The following is a 20,589-nucleotide window of genomic DNA, read 5'->3' on the forward strand; positions in this document are numbered from 1 at the left end:
TTTCTTACTTAGAGTGTTGGTTTGTATTCTTACATTTCACACTGTCCAGTTAATTTCAAGGAATTTTTAGAGTCATTACAACAGATGAGTAAAGGAAGAAATCAGAAAAGAACATGAAAACTACTACCAGAAGTATTAGTAATTGCCATGTGTAGTTGAATAATTGTACCCCATAAGAAGATAGAAGCTGGGTGGTGCTCATAAAGAAAAAGTGTTTAATTTTCTTAAATCTTTGACTCTGAGAAGGCTTTTCAGCCACTCATTATATAACAAGACTGGGCAAGCTTCCTTCTTTTTTTTTTTTTTTTTTTTTTTTTTGCCATTGACATCTTCCAAGGAAAATGCTGCATGATATGATTTTCAAGGCTAATTTGCCTTTTTGTCTTAAACAGTGTCTTTTGCTACAAATTAGCCTCCTGTATCTCCCTGAGCTAGAGAGGCTCCTTCAAAATTCCTAACAGGCAGCCTGGTGGAGAGACGGGAGGGAAAGGAAGGGAGGGAGGGAGGGCGGGAGGAAGGGAGGGAGAGAGGTAGAGGGTGCCTGTGTGCTGCGTACATGTGGTACAGGCTGGGAGATCAGAACGCTAACCGAACAGGCAGTGTAATTACATGTTCCTTGTAAGTATGTTAGCCCCACGGGGAACTAAGCCGGCCAGTCCACTTGGAGAGGAAAAGTAGATTTAAGGATGGTAGCAGGAAGGGGTCATTTCATAACTGACTTATTACTTGGTTATGATGAGGGCATTTGCTGATCTCCAGTGACTGCCTGGTGTTTTTGGTCAGGCTCGGCTCTCTCACTCCCAGATACTTGATTTTGCAAAAGGGACACACCTTTCTGCAGGAAAAGAAGACACTGACCAGATTGCAAGCGGTAGGTTGTGACATTCAGCATGTTTATGCAGCAGAATTGCTGAGAGATGGGGGGTGGGGGTGGTAGTGGTGGTGTTCGGGTTGGTTGATTTATCTGCAATAAGGAATGTTTTATTTTAATTGTCAGAAGAAGAGTTGCTGCCTAGGCTAAGGTATCAGTTAAAAATTCTACGTTCCCAGCTTTTCTATTTGTGTTAGATGTGATTTCTGCACTCATGCAGCTTAGTGAAGCTAGGGAGGGCTCACCTTTAAATAACCTGCAGCTTCCTATTTTCATTCTTTTTTTTTTTTTTTTTATCCCTAAGCACTGTTTCCACCCCCTTTTCCCCACATCTCCCCCTGCCCCCCCCCTCCACCCCCCGCCCCCCCCATGTGAAATGTGGCCTGTCTTCATCTTGAGTCTTTTGCACCCTGAGTCTGGATTTCTGGCTGGTTTGCTGTAGGTATTTGTGGATGCTTCGCAGTCAGCCAGGGCCCAGGCGAACTGACTGTGCATGGGAATCGGAGACCATGGCCGTGCAGCTGGTGCCCGACTCTGCTCTCAGCCTGCTGATGGTGAGTGCTCCGGGAGGAGGTGGGGCCCAGGCAGCGCCCAGCTCCAGCCTCGCCCGCCCGCCCACCCACCCGCCTTGCCCACACAGTGGGCTGCTGCAGTAGCTGCAGACATGTGAAAAATCGCTCTGTTTTATCCTGTAGGCTTGTTTGAAATGATTCCTTGGGTGAGAGTATCAGCCATGACAAAGCACTCTCAGAGAAAAGAAGCATTAGATTTGCCATTTTAGAAACTTGTTGCTTAATGCTATTTTGAGAGATGTGCTTGCAAACAGGTGCTAAGAACCCCTGGAAATAGATTCCCACCAACGCCTCCCCCTGGCTTCTCAGCATCCTTTCCCACTGCCTTTGCATCGAAATTGAGGTGATTGTGTTTGTTTATTTGTTTTTGCATCTTCTCATAGCAACTGTGGAATTTTTTGCCCACGGAGCAGTGGAATAGGATCTTCTTTCTAGGTGCCCATGTGTCTACTCAGATTTCCCCATAGAAGCTGCTGAGGGGGTTGTTTGTGGCCTTTTGTAACACTTGGACTGCAGAGCTCACCTCCCAACTGTGATTGCTGGGGAAATACTGGCAGAGGCCTTGTCCAGGCACTTGCCAGCATGTGGACCACTGACCTACTTTAAGCTTCTTTATGATTTCCATCATGTTAAGAAGGCCTCCACTCTTAGCATATCTAAGCAAACACGGACACTGGCATCACCTTTTTTAATCTGATTGACTTTTTGCTAGATTCTAGGTTGAGAGTTTGCTTTTACTGTCATGTTGCTCCCCCTCTCTCTTTGCTGAGTAGCGCATAGGCCAGGGTAATGCTGACGGAAGTAGCCCGCATCAGGCTCCGTGTGTGAATGCTCTCACAGTTGCACAGGAGATTTTACGAACAAAGCAATTGCTTCTGCTGTGTATATTGATCTATGCTTTCTGACTAAGAAGGGGAAATGCAGCTTTGTGAGGCCTAATGAGTTTATTAAGAGCACTTGGAAGAGGAGCCAGTGGGGAACCTGCCTCTGGAGTGATGAGGTGGGTCAGGTTAAGAGGGATAGATATCATGGTTTCTTTGTTACCCCAAATGTCATTTAGGCCACAGAGCCATTTGAAATGCCTGAGGTCTCATGGGCTTCTGCTGACTTCCGATTCCACTGGGAGAGAAGTATTCAAAAGAATTAAAGTTGTTTTCTGGAGAAATTATCCTTGACTCGTTTCTCTTCCTCATAATTGTTTTATCTAATGACACTTTATCCTCCATTGTCTACCTGTGGTCACGTATGTGGGTGGCAAAGTTCTGAGTATTTCTGATTGTGGCAGGCGATGCAGTGGCAGTATCTGTGAGGACCAAAAGACTCCAGGAAACTGGGAATCTGAGTTATTTGCAAAAAAATATATAGGCACGTATGCCCCTATTCAGGTATGCATATGCATATTATCTAATAATGTTTCATAGAAATAAGTCTTGCATTATGTTACTATATTCAGGTATGCATATGCATATTATCTAATAATGTTTCATAGAAATAAGTCTTGCATTATGTTACTATAGAGAAGAAATGTGTTCTTAAAAATCAGCTTTAGGGAGAGCCGGGCCTGTTTGCCTCCAGATTACTGTTCTGATTTCTTCCCCATGCTTCTGAGCATTCAGGTCTGTGCCTGTGTTACTGGGAGCTCTAAGGATAAATCCTCAGTACCCAAACAGAATGCAGCTCAACCTCCTGGCCCAGCTGCTCGTGCCATACATCACTCAGGTTCTCTTGTTCCTGGTGCTCAGCTCAACCTCCTGGCCCAGCTGCTCGTGCCGTACATCACTCAGGTTCTCTTGTTCCTGGTGCTCCCAGATAGTATGGTTGCTGTCCCGGAGGTGTCTGCAGCCCAGACTTTATCCTCTGTGTGTCAGCAGCCTCTGCCCTCAGATCTATCCCTAGTGCTCAAGTCCTGCCCGGATCAAAGGATTGCGCGTATGTCTCTCTCAGAAGCCGGGGAAATAGCTCTTGACACCATGATGGACCATTAGATTAGAGAACCTTGGAGCATCATGTATAACTGTAGGCAGTACATGTTTTCTGGTTCATGACTGGTTCAGGGGAATTTTCCCCTATGGACTTTGTTGCTTTTTTCACTTTTAAGAGTAAACCTCAAAATAATTGCTTCCTGACCTATTACATGATGAGTCTCAAAATGTATAAGCAAGTCAACAAGGAAGAAAGGAGGAAAACAAGCCACGTAGCAGAGTTGCTTTGGCTGTGAGTTCAGGAAGGAAGCTGTAAACATTATTATTTATTAGCTAATCAATCAGCCAGTCAGTTCTCAGTATTTATGGAGTGCCTGCTGACTGAGGAAGGTAGCATAGTATAAGGGTCAGAGCGAGAGCTCATAAACACCCAGTTTGGGGAGATATCAATATCAGGTAGCTTGATTGCAATTCCGCAGTTTTATGCTATAAAGTTGTTGGGCTGCAGGGAACTAGGGGAGAGCAATTGACCACACCTCTTGGTTTTGAATAAGGAGGCAGCCAGATGTTATATTCAGTGTAGACTCTAGATGATTCAGGGCAGAACAGATTAATTTGGTTATGCAAGTGGCAACAGATCTGGAATTGGAGAGTCCTGTGCTCTGTTTCCAGCTTTGCCACTCACTGGGCGATCCTGGGTGACCAGGGTGATCCTTTCATTGTGTTTTAGTTGTGGCATTTGCTTACTTAGGGGGCCATGCTCATCCGTAAGGTCCCTTTAAGCTCTGTTAAACATAATTTAAGACCTCTAGGAATAGTGTCTAGAACAGAGGTCCTCGAGAGGCAACTCTAATGCTTTATTCAGCGTTATGTCTTACTGGTACCCTACAATATGGACAGTGTTGCTTTTAAGATGGTGGAATTTGTTCCCATCCGTATGGCTTTTATGCCAGAAGAAGTGTTTGATATTATTTGCCAGAAGGGGAGATCGTTTGGATTTGTTCACACTCTGCTGTCTGGAGTCCTTCCCCATGGGAGCTAATTTATTCCATTGGACTAGAGCAGGTGACTTTTGGAAAGTACATAAGGTGACTTTCTAAGCTGGTAACAGGGTGTGGGGCATCTGGCAGGGGGCCTGTGTTGTAAGCATGTGCTGACCATCTTGAGGTGGGTGGATTTCACTGATTCTTTCAATGAAGAGTTAGTATGGGGGGATGATGAGCATCCATGCAAGATGGAGGTCCTCAAACAACCAAGGAAGGTGGATTCCGAGAGAGGACAGGTGCTGGTGGTAAAGACCACCTCACAGGCCATTGAAAATCCTGCCTCCCCATCTTTGCAGAAATCTTGGGAAGCAAGAAAAGACACTGTTGTGTTCACCACATTGTTGGGAGCCTCCAGCTTGATGTGACTAATTATAGAGCCGGAAGCTCTTGGCTATGTGTCATTTGCTGAAATCATATGTGTTTAGGGAACTCTTTAAGGGCTGGAATGTGCTAGAGCCAGGGACTTGTTGATTATTTCTCTAATGATAGAGATGTATAACCAAGAGGATACAGAGGTGGTATTAGGATGTTTTGGCTCGTAGATTCTGAAAGCTCAGACAGCTAGATTAAAATATTTTTAATGTAACTTAGCTAGCTAGGCAATAATGCAAATTATGCTTTTCTACAAAGTATCTTTACATATATTATCTCAATCCCTTCAACAATCCTGGTTTTAAGACAGAAATTTTTGATAATCAGAATCTGAAGAACTGTCAGTGGTCCCACAACTGAAATTGATGGGGCAAAGTCTCAAAATCAGGGTCTTTTGACTCTCAAGCCAGGGCTTTCTTTGATACCATGTCAAAGCTCAAGAACTTGACCACCAGGATCTTCTAAGACTTTGGATTAAGCCCCTCAAGGGGGACTCATTTCCGAGCCACTCTGCACTTTTCACATTTTTAGGTGAGTAGTGCTGTCTTCTTATTTATCTTTATTCTTTTCCATGTTGCAATTTAAATTAAAAGGTGATACCATACATTTGGCTCAAGGCATCTGGTTTGATTCTAGGAAGAAGAAATGTTTTTATATCTATGAGACTTTCGATATTTTCAAGGTTCCATTCTCTTGGACTCTGTTTCTAAGAAAACTGTCAAGAGTCAAGCTTTATAATAGGAAAATTAAATATGTAAAAATTTCCATTGATAAGTCAGAAGAATTAGTGGGTGATTATTCTCAGTGAATGAAGGATGTGAATTAAATTATCTTGACGATTCTTTCCATTTCTAAAAATTTGATTTCAGATTTCTGGGATTCTTTTGAATAGACTAGCTTGCTGGTCTGTTTTGAATAGATTCCAGTTGATAATCTGCTCTTGTAAAATTTTATCTCTCTAGTTTCATTTCATTTTATTTTAGATTCTTCTTTCCTCAGATATTTTCCTCATTTGGAAATTTTCTTTTTTAATTAACCAACAAATACTTGCTGAGTATCTACTCTGTGCAGGAAGAAGACAAGGCAGTCATTAGCTTTAGTGAACTTAAAAACTAATTGGAAAGACAAAGTAGAGACATGTGGAAATTATAATGACAAGGAATTTATAGGACAGCTTCAGAGAATCACATAAGAACTGCAATAATACAGTGCATAATCCATAACCAAGTAAGCCCTAGGGTGCACTGCCTATCAGAGTGGGAAAACTGGTTCAAGCTTAAGTAACATGTTGAGGGGTAGATGAGAGTGAATCTGAGGTGAGATGAGTGAATGAATTAGGATGGAGTCCAGACTATGTTCGGGGATAGAAAGTAGACTGGTTTGGACAGAGTTTCTAGAGGTGACAAAGGCTTACATGGTCAGAAAAGTAGGTTAAGGGTGACCAAGGTCCTAGTTCTATTACTATAACCTCATTTTCCTCTAAATTAGACCTGTGACTGGTCTCTATTCAAAATTTCTGCTAAGACCATGGATTTTTCTCCAGATTGCAAAAGGCAAAAGGCAGAGGATAAATTAAAGTCTGTCTTGAGGAATCTTGCTCTTGAGTTAATAATAATAATCCTTATATGTTTCAAAGTGCTTTTGTGCCTGCTATCAGGACAGGTACTATGTCTTTTTGTTATATACTGTCAAGCTGAGATCCAGAAATTCTCAATGGCTTGCCCAAGATTACTTGGCTAATTGTGGTGGTTTCCATAATGGTTAGCTCATACATTTGAAAATGTAATATTGACCACATTTATGGAAATTCAAAGAATAATAATTATGTGTTAATTAGATGGCATAGCCATCTAAAGCACTGTGCACAGAGTGGGACCATCTAAGCTTGGGACCCAGACAGGGGTCCTGGATGTTCAGGTCTATAGTAGGATGGGTTCTTAGTATCATTTACCTTTGTTGTTTATTTAAAGTTGGGTGATTGTCAAAACGTCCCTGGAAAATGTTCATGTAATTGTTATATCTAAGTCAGTAGCTAAAATCCTTCTTAAACTCAATTGTCCATCTTCTAAAGTGCAATTTCCGAATGGGTATGTCTAAAATCTTGATATTAATAATATTTGTAGTTCATATTTAATGTACAAATTTATGTGTCTTGGTGAAATTTAAAATCAAGGAGTCATACTCCCTCTCTCAGATAATTTTTTGCTGATGTATTTTTATTTCATTTTATGTCTTTCTAATTTTAAGTGACAGAGTTCAGCTCACACCAGCATTAACAAGGAGGGGAAATGTATTGACTGATGTAAATGGGGAGTCGAGGGATTGAAGTGGTTTCAGGAGAAGCTGAACTGAGGACTTTGGGTGACAGACTCCAGACCCTCTTTCTCTGCCTCTCTCCATGTTTTTAGGCTCTAGCAGATTCTTTCCTCCAGCAGCTCCAGGATTACTTGTCCTTAGAGCTAGTGGGCCCAGATAAATGAGCGGGACTTTCCTTATAAAGTCATTTCTTAAAATCTGTTTCGCCCTGTTGGATAATAGGTTTTGCCCCTGGCCAATCACTGGGTCCAGAGATGGATTTTCTGACTGAGCAGGTTGGCTTCTATGTCTAGACCTGTGGGGAGAAAGGAGGTGTGTCAGTTGGCTGATAACTCCACCTGAATCAACAGGGAGTGGGAAGGCGAGGTTCCAGAAGGAAAAGAGCTCTCTTACCAGCAAGGAGGAAGGGATGCTAGCAAGGTAAACACAACAGATGCTCATTAGTGGTCTTTACAACTTGTGTACCATTATAGGGCTCCTATAAAACTGGTCAGGTGGGTAAAACATCATTGAATCCTAAATCATTGGTTTAGTTCCCTCAAAATAAATATAAATGGAAAAGCCCAATAAAGTCTAGTTTATGCTAGATTGAAAATGTCTCACCATCTGTAAAGTGGGATAATAATACCATGGAAGTTTTGGGATAATTCAATGAGATATGCAGGTAAAGTACTTAGCACTGTTCCTGGATCAAAGTAAATACACAGTAAGTATTAGCAATTGTTTGCATTATATTAAAATGATATGAAACTACCATCCACCCAAGCTCATCTCATTGGACTCCTGAATGAGCCAGAGTCAGTCTAAAAGAAGTTGCCCAAACCTCTCTGCATCTCAGTGTTTGAACAGTCAGTGACCACTTTGGACAACCAGCCAGTTGTTTTAGAAAAACAGATGCTCCTAGGATCAGGTGAACTGTTCCAATCATGAGAAAATCTAAATTTGCATTCCTGTCTTGACTAACAAAATTTTCTTACCCTCTGAGGGAAGATGACTAAAATATGGGCTGCAGTATGTTCTCTCTGGCAAATGCAAAATGCATGCCATCCAGGCTGCTCTACATGATTGGGTGGCTATTAGTGTATCTCTGCTAAAAATTAATTGTATGGCTTCTTTGCAAAGTTTAATAGTCATTTGGAGAGCATATGTTACTGGTGCAGGTAGCAGTATCTCATTGAATTCTATGCCAAAATACGAAGTCAAATGGAACATATGGCATTTAGCTTGGTCATAATAAAAGGTCCTGGAAACATGCTTGACTAAAACCATGGGGTATATAGAGTGTAAGAAGACTAAATTCCAATGTCAAGGTAACATTGGCCTGCAACTCATGTTTCCTAGTAATGAGTCCTTGTTATAACCCTGGATATTGAAATGTTAGTCTCTCAATCCAGACCTGGAGAAGGAATTTCCTGAGCAGCAGATCCAGTTCCACTCCCCAAGCAATGTCATGCATGCCCATGGTTTTAACTCTCATCTATATACTTACGACTCCCTAATCATGTCTTTGGTTCAGGCCTTGCCCCCAAGTTTCTCATGACTAGCAATCCAAATGCTTCTCAGATTTACCCTCCTGTTTGTCCCATAGATGCCTCAAACTCAGTTCACCTCAAAGAGGAATTGTGACCTTCCTCCTGGTCTACGTGTCTTTCATTGGTGGTAGTACCATTTTGCCTGTCATCCCAGAATTCACTGTTGACTCCTTCTTCCTCATCCACCTTGTCCAGTTATCTCCAGGTTCTGTTGCCTCTGCTCCCTCATTTCTCTGTAATCTCGCCCCTCTCCCTGCCTAGTTCAGGTTTACAATCTCTCCCGCCTGGATCTCTGCTTCTACTCTCTTTTCATTATGTCTATCCTCTATACATTTTCCAGAGTGATATTTATAAAGTGAAATTCTGATTTCGCTACTAATTAGATCTACTATTTTCTTCTAAAATGAAGGTCTAAAATCCTCTGATTATACTTGATTATACACGGATAAAGCTCAAGCTTTTATTTTTTTAATTGAGGTAAACTTGGTATATAATAGTATATGAGTTTCAGATGTACAAAATTATAACTTGATATCTGTATGCACTACAAAGTGATCAAGCTTTTTAACATACACATTAGTCACTTCAAGCTCCAACTTCTGCCTCCCTATCCAACCTCATGCCCTGCTGTACCTCCCACCACCCCTCAGAATTGGTACCTTAGCAGTGTTGGCCTGTTCCTGCTCCCGAGAAACACCATGCTGGTTCAAGCGTGTGTACTTTTGAATGTGCTCTTTCCACTTCCTCACTTTTTCCTTTATTTCACTTATATTTATATTTTCTATCATTCCGCTTATCGATAACACTGCTATATGGTATTTGACTTTTGTACCTGTTTTCCTTAATAGAATGTGAGCACATCAACAATATAGAGTACTTCTCATCCATTCATTCAACAAATATTTATGGAACCCCTACTATCTTCTGGATACTATTTTAACATGAGGGATATAGTAAAGTGAACAAGAGAGACAAGGTTTTTGGTGTTCTTGAGCTTATCTGGGAGAGATTTAAAAAAATAAGTACATTAAAAATACATAGAAATATCAGGGAGTGGTAATTACTCTAGAGCAAATTATAAATGGTGATGGGGAGACAATGCTTGGGTTACAGCTTTAGAGTGGGTGATCAAGGGAGCCTTCTTGAATCCCTGATTCAAGGGATAGGGGAGGGAGACCTAGAGATCTAGTTATGACAGGGTCTGTGGAGGAAAAGGACATTAAGCCATTTGAAGGGTGCAGATTTCCCCCTCTACTGATATGATTGATGTATACATTGTGTAAGTTTAAGGTGTACAGCGTATTGATTTGTTACACGGACACATTGCAATATGATTACCAACTTAGCATTAGCTAACACCTCCATCAGGCACATATTTACCATTTCTTTTTTTGTGCTAAGAGAATCTAAAATTTACTCTCTCAGCAACTTGCAAGTATCTAATACAGTGTCGTTAACTCTAGCCACCAGAATTAGATTAGATTAGATCCCCAGAACTTATTCATCTTCTAACTGCAGGTTTGTACCTTTGACCAATATTTCCCCACTTACCCCACCGTCAGTCCTTAGTAACTGCCATTCTACTCTCCGTTTTCTATAAGTTTCATTTTTTAAGATTCCACACACAAATGATACCATACAGTATTTGTCTTTCTCTCTCTGACTTTTTTCACTTAGGAAAATGCCCCCAATATCCATTCATTTTGTCACAAGTGGCAGAATTTCCTTCTTTCTTGTGGCTGAATAATGTGTGTGTGTGTGTGTGTGTGTGTGTGAGAGAGAGAGAGAGAGAGAGAGAGAGAGAGATCTGCTTTATCCATTCATCCATAGATGGACAGTTAGATTGTCTCGGTTAGCCAACGTCTTAGGTGGTTGTGGTTAGCCAATGTCTTGACTGTTGTGAGTAATGCTACAATGAATATGAGGATATTAGATATCTGTTAGAGATCCCGTTTTCATTTCCTTTGGATATATTCTTAGAGATGGGATTGGGGTACATTTATTTTTGATGGGGGAGAAAAGAGAGAGAGTATCTTTCTGGGAAAAGAAGCAAAGTGATGAGGGAGAGTCAGGAGGAAACGATTATGAACCACTGTGGTAGGGATCAGATGAGGGCAGAGGTGGGGGTGGGAAGGAGGGATTGGTAAGAGAGGATTTGCATTGTGGAGGAGGAGGAAATCTGGTGGAGCAAGTTGGGACTGGATGAGGGAAGACATCGCAGATGGTCCTGTGAGTACCTGAATTGGAGCCACAGGCATTTATGAGCCTTTCTGCATTCTTGGATGGGGACTGACTTAGCCAGTGTGGGGGTTGGGAAGTTTAATCTGGTGGTGGTATGCAAAGTGCACTGGGGAGACAGGAGGGAGAATGCCTGTTCAAATGCGTCAAATGCATAAACTCAGGTGGGGGGTGAAGAGGCAGCATTGTGGTGGCTGTGGGAAAAGAGGAAAGTGGATAAATTCAAGGGACATTCTGAAGGCAGCATCATCAAGACCATATGATGGATTGATGATGGGGCCCATGGACAGGGAGGAGTCAGCCAGGACTACAGAGTGTTGGATCTCAGAGCTGCAGGGAGTGGTACAGAACACCATCAGGGTGGGAAATACAATTTGCAGATAAAAGGGCGGCAATTAATGTGGGACCACCAAGTTGAAGGCACTGAGGAAATAATGGGATTTCCCAGCAGAGATGGTTGATGGGCAGTTGGAGATAGTGGTCACTTAGGTCAGTGATTAGATTTGGAGGGGCAGATCTGAGAATGAGACTAGAAGCCCAGGAATCCTGAAGAAAGACTGTAGAGAGAAAAGAACAGAAGACCACGCCTGTGCAAGGGGAAATCTAGAAGCCATGGTCAGAAAGAGTTCATATTATTTTGTGATACAGGCCACATTTGTACCAGGTGAATGTTACCTTGACTTGGGCATTAATTTTCCTCACATTAAATGTGCCACATGGCCTAATTGAAGCAGCCTTAGAGATTTTTTGCTAGATGCGGGTTGTTAAATGCAGTTTCATTAGAAAACTGCACCTCCTCCCAGATTCTAGGGCACAGCTGGGCTGGGAATGTGCACATGCTACCTGTTACCAAACAACATAGCTATTGGGTGTGCGTTTTGCTTACTAATTACCACTGCATAGCAACTACTCCACACTCTGTGGCTTAAAACAACCATTTTGTTAGGCTCACCAATTCTGTGGGTCAGGACTTCCAACAGGTGGCAGTGGGAATGGCTTGTCTTTGCTCTATGATGTCTGGAGCCTCACCTGGGAAGAGTGAAAGTCTGGGATGACTCGACAGCTGGAGTCTGAAATCTCCTGGAGGCATCTCCACTCGTGTCTGGTGCTGGGTGTTGCTGTCAGCTGGACCACAGCACTTATGTAGGAAAACTCCATGTGACCTGGGCTTCCTCACAACAAAGCTGGTTCAAGGGAGCTAAACTGCTTACATGGTAGCTCGGGGCCCAAAATCGAGTATGTGAGCTCACAAGGTAAAGCTGTAATGACCTTTTGTGAGCTAGCCTCAGAAGTCACACAGACTTGCTTCTGATGCATTTTCTTTGTTACAAACAAGTCACTAAGGCTAGATTGGAAGGGAGAGGATATAGACCCCTCCTCTTGTGAAAGGTACTAACATATTTTATGATGTGTTTAAAGCCACCACAGTGGGTGTTCATTCTATGTAATTTAATTTCATGGTCTTTGAGGGTCTTTTCCTTTTTGAATTACTCACAACTTGACTATGGGACTTTGCTCAGATGAAGCATTCCATAACTATTGATTGAATGATAAGTTGGTATCAGAAGAATTCCATTTTTAATTTTTTTGCCTTTTGGCAAAAAGTTACCTTTGCATTTTTAGATTTTTATCCAAACTCTAAACATCTAGGAAGTAACATGTTTAGTGTTTCTCTGTTATGCCTTCAAAGAACACCCAGAGAAGGTATGAATCATGAATAGTCAGATCTGCCTCCTCTGTGACCTCCAAGTTTCTCTGGTTTAGTTCCCACTGATGATTGGGAGCTAATAAACTGGTAGTGTTGCTTCCTTTCCATGCTTAGTGTTTGGACTCATAATTTGTTTTGTATCTTTATTGCCCATGTGTCAAAATAAAAGAAGGGACGTAGCTTGGTATTAGGACTGAAATGCTTTCTTTCCTCGTGAGGAGTGTGAGCATAATTGAGCTGTAATGAACACAGCTGAGGTCGTTTTCCAGGGATTAATGACGAGGAGAATGTGTTCATGGCCTGAGGCTTAGTCTTTGGTCATTAACCTAGTTGGTCATTAATATTGTCTGGGAATGCTTTATGTTAGGCCATTACAACTACTGCCATATGCTGCTACAGTTGGGAACATGAACATTACCTGTATTAGGAACTGTTTGTTTCCTCCCCGTTCCGCATGATTACTGAACAAAGCAGCCTTTTTAATACACACTCCAAAGGCATGGAGCACCAAGAGCAGGACCTGTTTGAAGCTTCCCTTCCCTCCTCTCTTTTCCTTCCATCCCCTTGTCTTCTTTTTTAAAAAACATTTACGGAGGGTTGCAATCAGAGAGACATTATGGGAAGCATAATGAGGCTATGTAGACATATGTGTAAATACCACCTGGTCCCTGCTCTCAAGAAGTTTGGAGTTTAGTTGGAAAGCCTTTAATAAACAAACAGTTCCAACACAGTGAGATAAATGTTATGACAAAGAAGTCGTCAAAGTGCTATAGAGTGCGAGAGCACAGAGCAAGAACCTCTACATGGCACTGATGTTTCAGGTGAGTTTTGACGAATTAGAGGTAGATAGGTGGATGATGGTGGTAGGGAGTTCCAGGTACAGGGAAGAGCATACACAAATGCAAATGAGAGAGTCGCATGTTCCAACAACTATGTAACATTTTTGAATGGGAAAGGTAAAAAGGAATGGAGGAGAGGAGGTCAAAATCCTGGCTAAGGGCAGACACAAACTGTTTTCTAAATAAATAATGAGTTTGAACTTTGTCATGAACTTTACTAATAGGCATGAATGATTTGAAGCAGGAAATGACATGATCAGTGTTGAGATGTAGAAATACCTCTGAAGAGGTAATATGGAGAATTGGTTCAAAGAAGGAATGACCAGAGGAGAACCTGTATAAGAAGATATGGAAGTCATCCAGGCCAGCAATAATGTGGGCTTGAACTAATGGTGGGCCAGTGGGAATGGAGGAAAGGGCAGGATTTAACAGGATTTAAAAATAGGGAAATTCTTTAGTTCATGTATTAAGTTCAGAGGTGAAGCCAATTCTAGGGTCTGCCTCTGGTCCCACTCTCACCCCCAGCCCCCTTAAATCTTTGGGTTCTGCTCTTGTCTGTGGGTTTGTCACAAGATGGCTGCCAACAGCAACTGCTCAGTATGCTTCTTTTAGCATAAAAGAAGAAAAGAAGAAATGCATCAATGAGTTACCACCTCTGACCCTAGAGACTCACCACCTGAGAAAAGAAATGTCTTTCCTAAAATAGGAACAGGAATTCTTCCTTTCTTTTTGAGTGGCCCAACTCAAGTGATCTCTCCTCTTCAGAGGAAAGCCAAGCACTGATTGGCTTATGTGTGAGATCCTGAACTAATCAGTAGCCAAGAGGCATGGAATCACCATGCTTGACTGGATGTATCAGTATCTACTGCTGAAGCTTGGAATGGGGTCAGTTCCTACTACCTCACATAAAAGGTGAAGAAGAAGGTGAGCATGGTTGCTGCATGGACAACCTACAGGATCTACAACTGGAGCACAGAATAGGGCACTCAACCCACTCAACCCAGAATTGGAGGATGAGGGAGGTAAGTATATAGATTGTAAGTTTCCTTAGAGCAGGAACTATATCTCATTCACCACTGATTTTTTAGCCCTTAGCTCAGTACCTAGCACATAGTAAGTGCTCAGTAAACATTTGTTGAATGAGTAAAGGCATCTAAGAAGTGGTAGCTGAGCTTGAAGGCACAGACCAGGTGATAAAGTAAAGGAAGAGCTTCAGGCAGAGTTAAAAAGTATTGGTAAATGTAAAGGATCATACAGTTCCATGATACATTTCAGACAAGCCAAGGAGTTAAGTTCTGGCACTAAAATCCAAGGTGGGGACAGGCAGAGGACAAGGTTAGAGAACTGAGGAAGGATTATACTCTGCTGAGGAGCTTGAGCCATATCCTGTAGATCCTGGAAGACATCTGAACAGTTTGGGGCAAGAGAATGAAATAATCATGCTGCATTTGTATAAATCACTTTGCCAATGCTATGTAGAAAACTGCTATAGGAATATGAGTAAGAAATGATGAGGTGAAATCAGCAGCTGATTAAATTTTGATTGGATATGTGAGAAGACACGGGAGGAGTCAAGGCTGACCTCAGATCTTGATGTTGGGTAAGGAAGCAGGTGGAAATCACAGGGGAAGAACAGGTTTAAAAGGAGTAATGACACCTTCATTTTGGACAAGTTCATCTCAGGGGCCTGCAAGACATTCTAGTGGAGGGGTTTAGCCACAGTTGGATGTATGTGTGTGAAGTTGGGGAAGATTTCTGGACTGGACGTACATATTTAGAGTCATCAGTATGCAGACAACAGAACAACATGAAGATGAAGACCACCTGGGGAGTGTAGATCAGGTTAAGCCGTGAACCGTGGGTGAGGCAATGGAAGGGTAGGGAGTGGAAGGAAGGCCACAAAAGAGGCAAAGAAACAAAGAGAGGTGGAAGGAGGTCCAGGAATGTATACTGTCTTGGATGACAAGAGAGTAGAGAATTTCAAGAAAGATAGAGGAGTGATGATCATGACTATCAAGTGCATCAGAAAAATTAAGGAAGTTAAAAAACTGGAAAATACTTATCGGATTTGCCAGTCAGGATGGCAGCAGTGACCTTATGGTAAGATGCTTCATAAACATGATAAAATCAGGAGCCAGTTGCAAGTGGATGAAGAAGGAATAGGAGGTGAGCAAGTAAACGCAGAGAGGAGAACATAGGAAATGGGGAGAAGGGACATCGGATAGTAGCCTGAGGAGTGGGAGGAAACAAGGAGGGTATTTCAGAGATGGGGAAAGCTTGAGGTTTGTTATAGACTCAAGGAAAGAGGCTCAGAGATTTTTAAAAGTGAGCAATATAAGGGGGTGGGAGGGAATGTGGGCAGGGCCTCCCCCCACCCCCACCGCTCCAAGATGGCTACTGCAGCTCTAAGCTTCACATCCTTTATTCCTGTGTCGAAAAGCAAAAAGAAGAGGAGCAGTAAAGAGAGCTCTCCCCTGTCTCTTTATTTCTATTGAGGAGGAAATTTCTCCCAGAAGCTCCCCCGAACACATCCCATTATTTTTAATTGGCCGGAACAGAGTTACTTATGTCACGTGTTGCAGGTTGGTTCACTCGGCCCCTTCCCACAAGCCCTCTCTAGAAAATCTCCTAGACTGTAGAGGCTGGGGATCTAAAAAATGCATGTCCCAACTTCCCTGCCTGTGACCTGGCTTCCACCAAGCAAGCTCACTGGCACCAGACCAGGAAAAGTGAAGTGAATGACTTGAAGTGGCAGTTGCAGATCAAATGTCCTTGAAAGCAAGGTGGCAAAGTGTTAGGTCCTTTGGGACCAGCTTTTGTGGAGGTTCCGGTGGTCAATTCTCTAGGGTCAGAGGTGGTAACTCAGTGATGCTATGGGGTCTTTGCCAAAATGATCTCAAGGTGTGCTTTGGCATTCATCTTGGTCTGTGGGGAATGATGTTGATTATCCGGTTTTCCCATACATTCTTAAACTTCCTAACACCCTGTAATAAATCCCTTTCTACTTATGCTAATTAGAGTGGATCTTGTTATCTGCAACAGAGAATCCTGAAAAATACACAAGACCACTCCAGCTATAAGGGAGGCTAGGGAAGAGAGTAGCTGGCATTTTTAGGCTCTTTCCGTAGAGAAGAAAGCTCAGGGTAAAGGCTGCTATGTAGCGAACCAAAAGATATCTGCTAAAGGTAAGTGTGGACATAGACAAGTTTGTAAAGAGACTAGACTAGGTGAGTGTTTTATTTGGTACATGAGGTTTTTAGGAGAATATAAAAATATTTAAAATATAACTATCATTCTATAAAAGTGACCTGTGTGAAAGAGCGATTAGTACAAAACCTAAACCTATTTCATCCCTGTTGTCATTGCTGACAGCAGCCTCTGAAATACCAGTCAGGCCACCAGTCCAAGTCTGAGGATGACAGTTATGAAATGAAATCTGGTGAACAACAGGGGAGGAAGGAGGGATGGAATAAGCATTGTGTCTTTTTTAAATATTAGAATCTCAATTATGATTATATAGACAAACAGGCAATATGGTGAAGATGTTTTCAAAGCTCTTGGTAGATATCTGGCCATTCGATTCTTGGTTCTGAATCCTTTCAATTACTAACACCATTTTATTTGCAAATGAATTTTTTGGCTGGTTTTTAAAAATAAAGATACCTTTACATGTCATATACGTACATGTAAATAATTTCCTGCCACCCTAGTTCCTTAATCCTTTGGATTCTTGTGTATCCTTCTGTACATATATGCACCATCTTTCCTTGTCAGTCCATATAGTGCTACCTCATTCTTTTTGCAGGTTGTATAATATTATATTGTATGAATGACTGAAAATTATTTAATCTCTTATTGATGAACATTAGGCTATTTTCAATATTCTGTATTTACAAACAATCCTGCAGTGAGCATTCATGTGCATCCATTTTTGTGCAGATGGCTTGAGTATCCCATAGAATATATTCCTAGGTAGAGAGTACTGAATCAAGGGTAGGCCACTGAAAATTTTTATAGATATTGTCATATTACTATTTTCAAAAGGCCACTATGTAAATTTGTTTTAAAAAATTCTACCTTCAAAGCCCTAGGAGTATAAGAACCAATTCTTATCTGCTGGTAGGGAATAGAAGGATTATAGGAAAAGTTAACTATTCTCTAAAGGGTATTTAGAATCTTACTGTATAAACAATTATAGCATTAAATGTCTGTAAAATTCAAGTGGCAAACGAGCAGTGAATATCAATTACGCATCTGCTGCATCTCAAAGGCAGATGGCCTTTTAATTTTATATCCCAAGAATTATACCCAAATTTCATTCCCTTCCCCAGATTGCTCCCCCCTCTTTTTCTACTTCCACTGAGAAAATGGTTTATTGCACTTCTCACATATTACATTAATTTTAACCGAAGGCACAAAGAAACCTCCTTACACACGTATGAAGCAGATACCTGAGATTGGGATCTGACCCATTAATATATATTGAGTTCTGATCATTGTTTAACACTGAGGAGGGCCATACAAGAAAACTGATAAGACAAGCTCCCTCCCTTCCATGACTTTACAGTCAGTTTGAGAAATCAGCATAGAAAACTTGAATGGTTAAAGGCCAAATAAAAAGGAGTATCCAGGTGCTAAGCTATGTCATTTACCTATTCATGCTTAGCAATGCGAAGCCCCCAGTGTGCGACCTGTCAGGGACTTTAAGAGACATGTGGGTGTTAGCTTGGTGTTGAAGGGCAGGAGGGAGAAATGGAAGAGCACTGGGCAGCAAGGAACTGAGTAAGGGCTGGCTGAGGGGGAAAGAGACTGTGTGGGAGATGCCAGAAGCAAGGTTGGGTGGATGTGGTGGGGCCACATAACAAAAGGCCATGCTTGGTAGGAATAATATAGGAAATAATGGAAAATGAGCATGATATACTGGAAGGAGTGTTTGCGGGAAAGGAGGTATGTAGTGTATGCAGACTAGCTGTGTAGAACCAAGAGGGCTCATACTCTGGGCTCTCACTCAGCAGTTTGAACTTGAGGTGGACCCTTCTTAGTGTCCCACATACAAAATGTCATCTTTCTTATGTCCCAAAGCTTTGTGAATTTATTTAATTTTGCCAGGCCTTGAGAGGATGCGATAGCTGTTTTCCAGGACATGGGTAGATAAGAAACATTTCTTGATGAACAGTGATGGGAGGAGGGGATTGGAATTGGGGCAGTAGGTGGGGAACCGCAGACGGTGTTCCAGGCACATGGCTACAAAAGGCTCATGGTAGCAGTGCACTGATGGACACGGACAGCACAAGTGGAACTCAGGAAGTTCAAAGGCAGTAACCGCAGGTCTTGGTGATCACAAAGAGGGGGAGGGGTGAGTCTGTTAAACAATCCAGTATTAGTGGGGGGTCTGCTGCTCAGACTCCTGCTAGAGGGGAGGAAAAAGCTGATAAGAGATTTCCTTCAGTCAAGGAGGTACAGTGTGGGCACGTTGAGTACATAAATCCAGAAAGGACAAGACCAGATGAGGTGAGAGCCCAAGTAAGGTATCAACAAAAAGCTGCAGAGGTTCAAAGAAGAAACAGATCCTGGCTTGCTAGGGGACTCAGGCTGACATCTGAGGACACTTTGGAGGGTTGAAGAAGAGGAGCAGGGGCAGGAGACGTCCACTAGAGAGATGAGCAAGAACCAAAGGGAGGGTGTGGACATCAATGGCATTGGAAGAACAACCCGTCCTTCTGGGAGTTTAGATAGATGGACTACAAGGAAAGGTAGGAAATCAGGCCAGAAATCAGTCTTTGCATTCTGGGCTGAGAGTTTGTTTTGAATTAGGTAACTACTACAGATTCTTAAGCAGAAGGTTTTATTGGGGTGGGGAGATGGTAGTGAGCCAGTCAGTGGGGAAATTATCACAGGAGTTCTGAAAGACCTAAGTTACCTGAGTAGTGAAAGCAGCATGACCTCTGCTGGGTATGGAACCAGAAAGAAGAGCCAGGGCAGCTGGACTTGGGAATGCCTGCCCATGAAACCGTAATGACAGTAGATTTTGACCTGCTTTGGAGGTTCTCAGAACTTTGGACAACCCAGTCTCAGGGCCTTCACCTCTGAGATTCTGATTCTCTGGGTCTGGTTTGGCTCCATAAATGTGAGATTTTTAAAAACCACTCCAGATGATTCTTCTGCAGGTAGCCCAAGAATCACATACATTGAGAAATTCTCTGTACCCTAACATGCTTATCTATGAACTGACTGTGGTTTGAATATAGGCTGGTATAAAGCACTTTTTTTTTCTTCAAGGAAGAAGGGAATGGAAGGAAAGGCAGGTGTCAGAGAGGAAATACTACTGAATCCTTAAATAGCTCCTCAGGTACATAAAAAAATGGGCATCTGCTGAATGAATTTCTGTAGTTCTTCCCAATATTAGCTGTGAGATGACATCTTATAGGATGATCGATCTAAGGGTGATTTGATAGGTCACATTATCAACTAATGTGAAAACAATTTATCTGGTTTCTTTAATCCCAAACTGATCTTGTCAGTATCCTGTAATTATGGGTGGTGATCTTCTGCCTATCTTCCCCAGAGCAACACCAAGGTATCAGGGAGTATTTCATGCCAGTGGTGGCGGTGGTCATGAGCACGCTTCCCACCAATGCTTGAACCTTTTCAAAGAGTCTGTTTGTTGTTCAACCTGAAAATCGACTTAAAAGAAGTACAGTCCCTACTCAAAGATGAAAGATACATGCAGAGAGAGAACCTTTGAATTTTAAAAAGAGGTAGCTATTTCATATAAAAGCTGAGCTACATTTCCTCCTCAATCTGCTCCTGCATAATTTTATCCTACTTTCTAATTACGGTAACAGAACAAGAACAATCCAGACTGCTGTTCACATTCTCACTACTTTCCTCAAGAAAAAAAAAAAAAAATGCTCGTCAGCATCTATGCCAGAGAAAGGGAAACAAAGACAGGATGTAAATTTTCTTTGTGTGAGTTATCCTTGGCATGTTTCTCTCCCTTGTCTTCCTAAAGTCATTTACAGGAGTGACACTCAACTCCAATTAAAGGGATTTGGATGAGAAACTTCAAGTTTACAGTCAGTACCAATCAGTAGTAGAATTTGTCCATCAATAGACTTTGAATGCTATTCAAAAATAACTGCATTTAACCCTGGCTAAATGATTAGAAAATGA

At 41.9% G+C, this 20,589-nt stretch overlaps 1 protein-coding gene across 2 annotated transcripts in view; it reads left to right on the forward strand.

Annotated features, from left to right (window-relative positions):
• The first annotated feature begins 568 nt into the window (after positions 1-568).
• FRMD4A (FERM domain containing 4A) overlaps positions 569-20,589 on the forward strand; it is a 595,336-nt gene continuing 575,315 nt past the window's right edge. Inside the window, exons 1-2 of one of the 2 annotated variants that reach the window (XM_073879886.1) lie at positions 569-618; positions 1,314-1,425. In XM_073879886.1, coding sequence (XP_073735987.1) covers positions 1,324-1,425 — 102 coding nt within the window. In that variant the 5' untranslated portion in view covers positions 569-618; positions 1,314-1,323. Of the gene's footprint in view, positions 872-1,313; positions 1,426-20,589 lie in introns of both variants that reach the window. The other variant, XM_073879884.1, reaches the window with a different exon arrangement.

Source organism: Callorhinus ursinus, unplaced genomic scaffold (genome assembly GCF_003265705.2).
Source record: "Callorhinus ursinus isolate GAN/ISIS: 27379988/994484 unplaced genomic scaffold, GSC_fseal_2.0 scaffold36, whole genome shotgun sequence".
In the NCBI taxonomy this organism is placed as follows: Eukaryota; Metazoa; Chordata; class Mammalia; order Carnivora; family Otariidae; genus Callorhinus; species Callorhinus ursinus.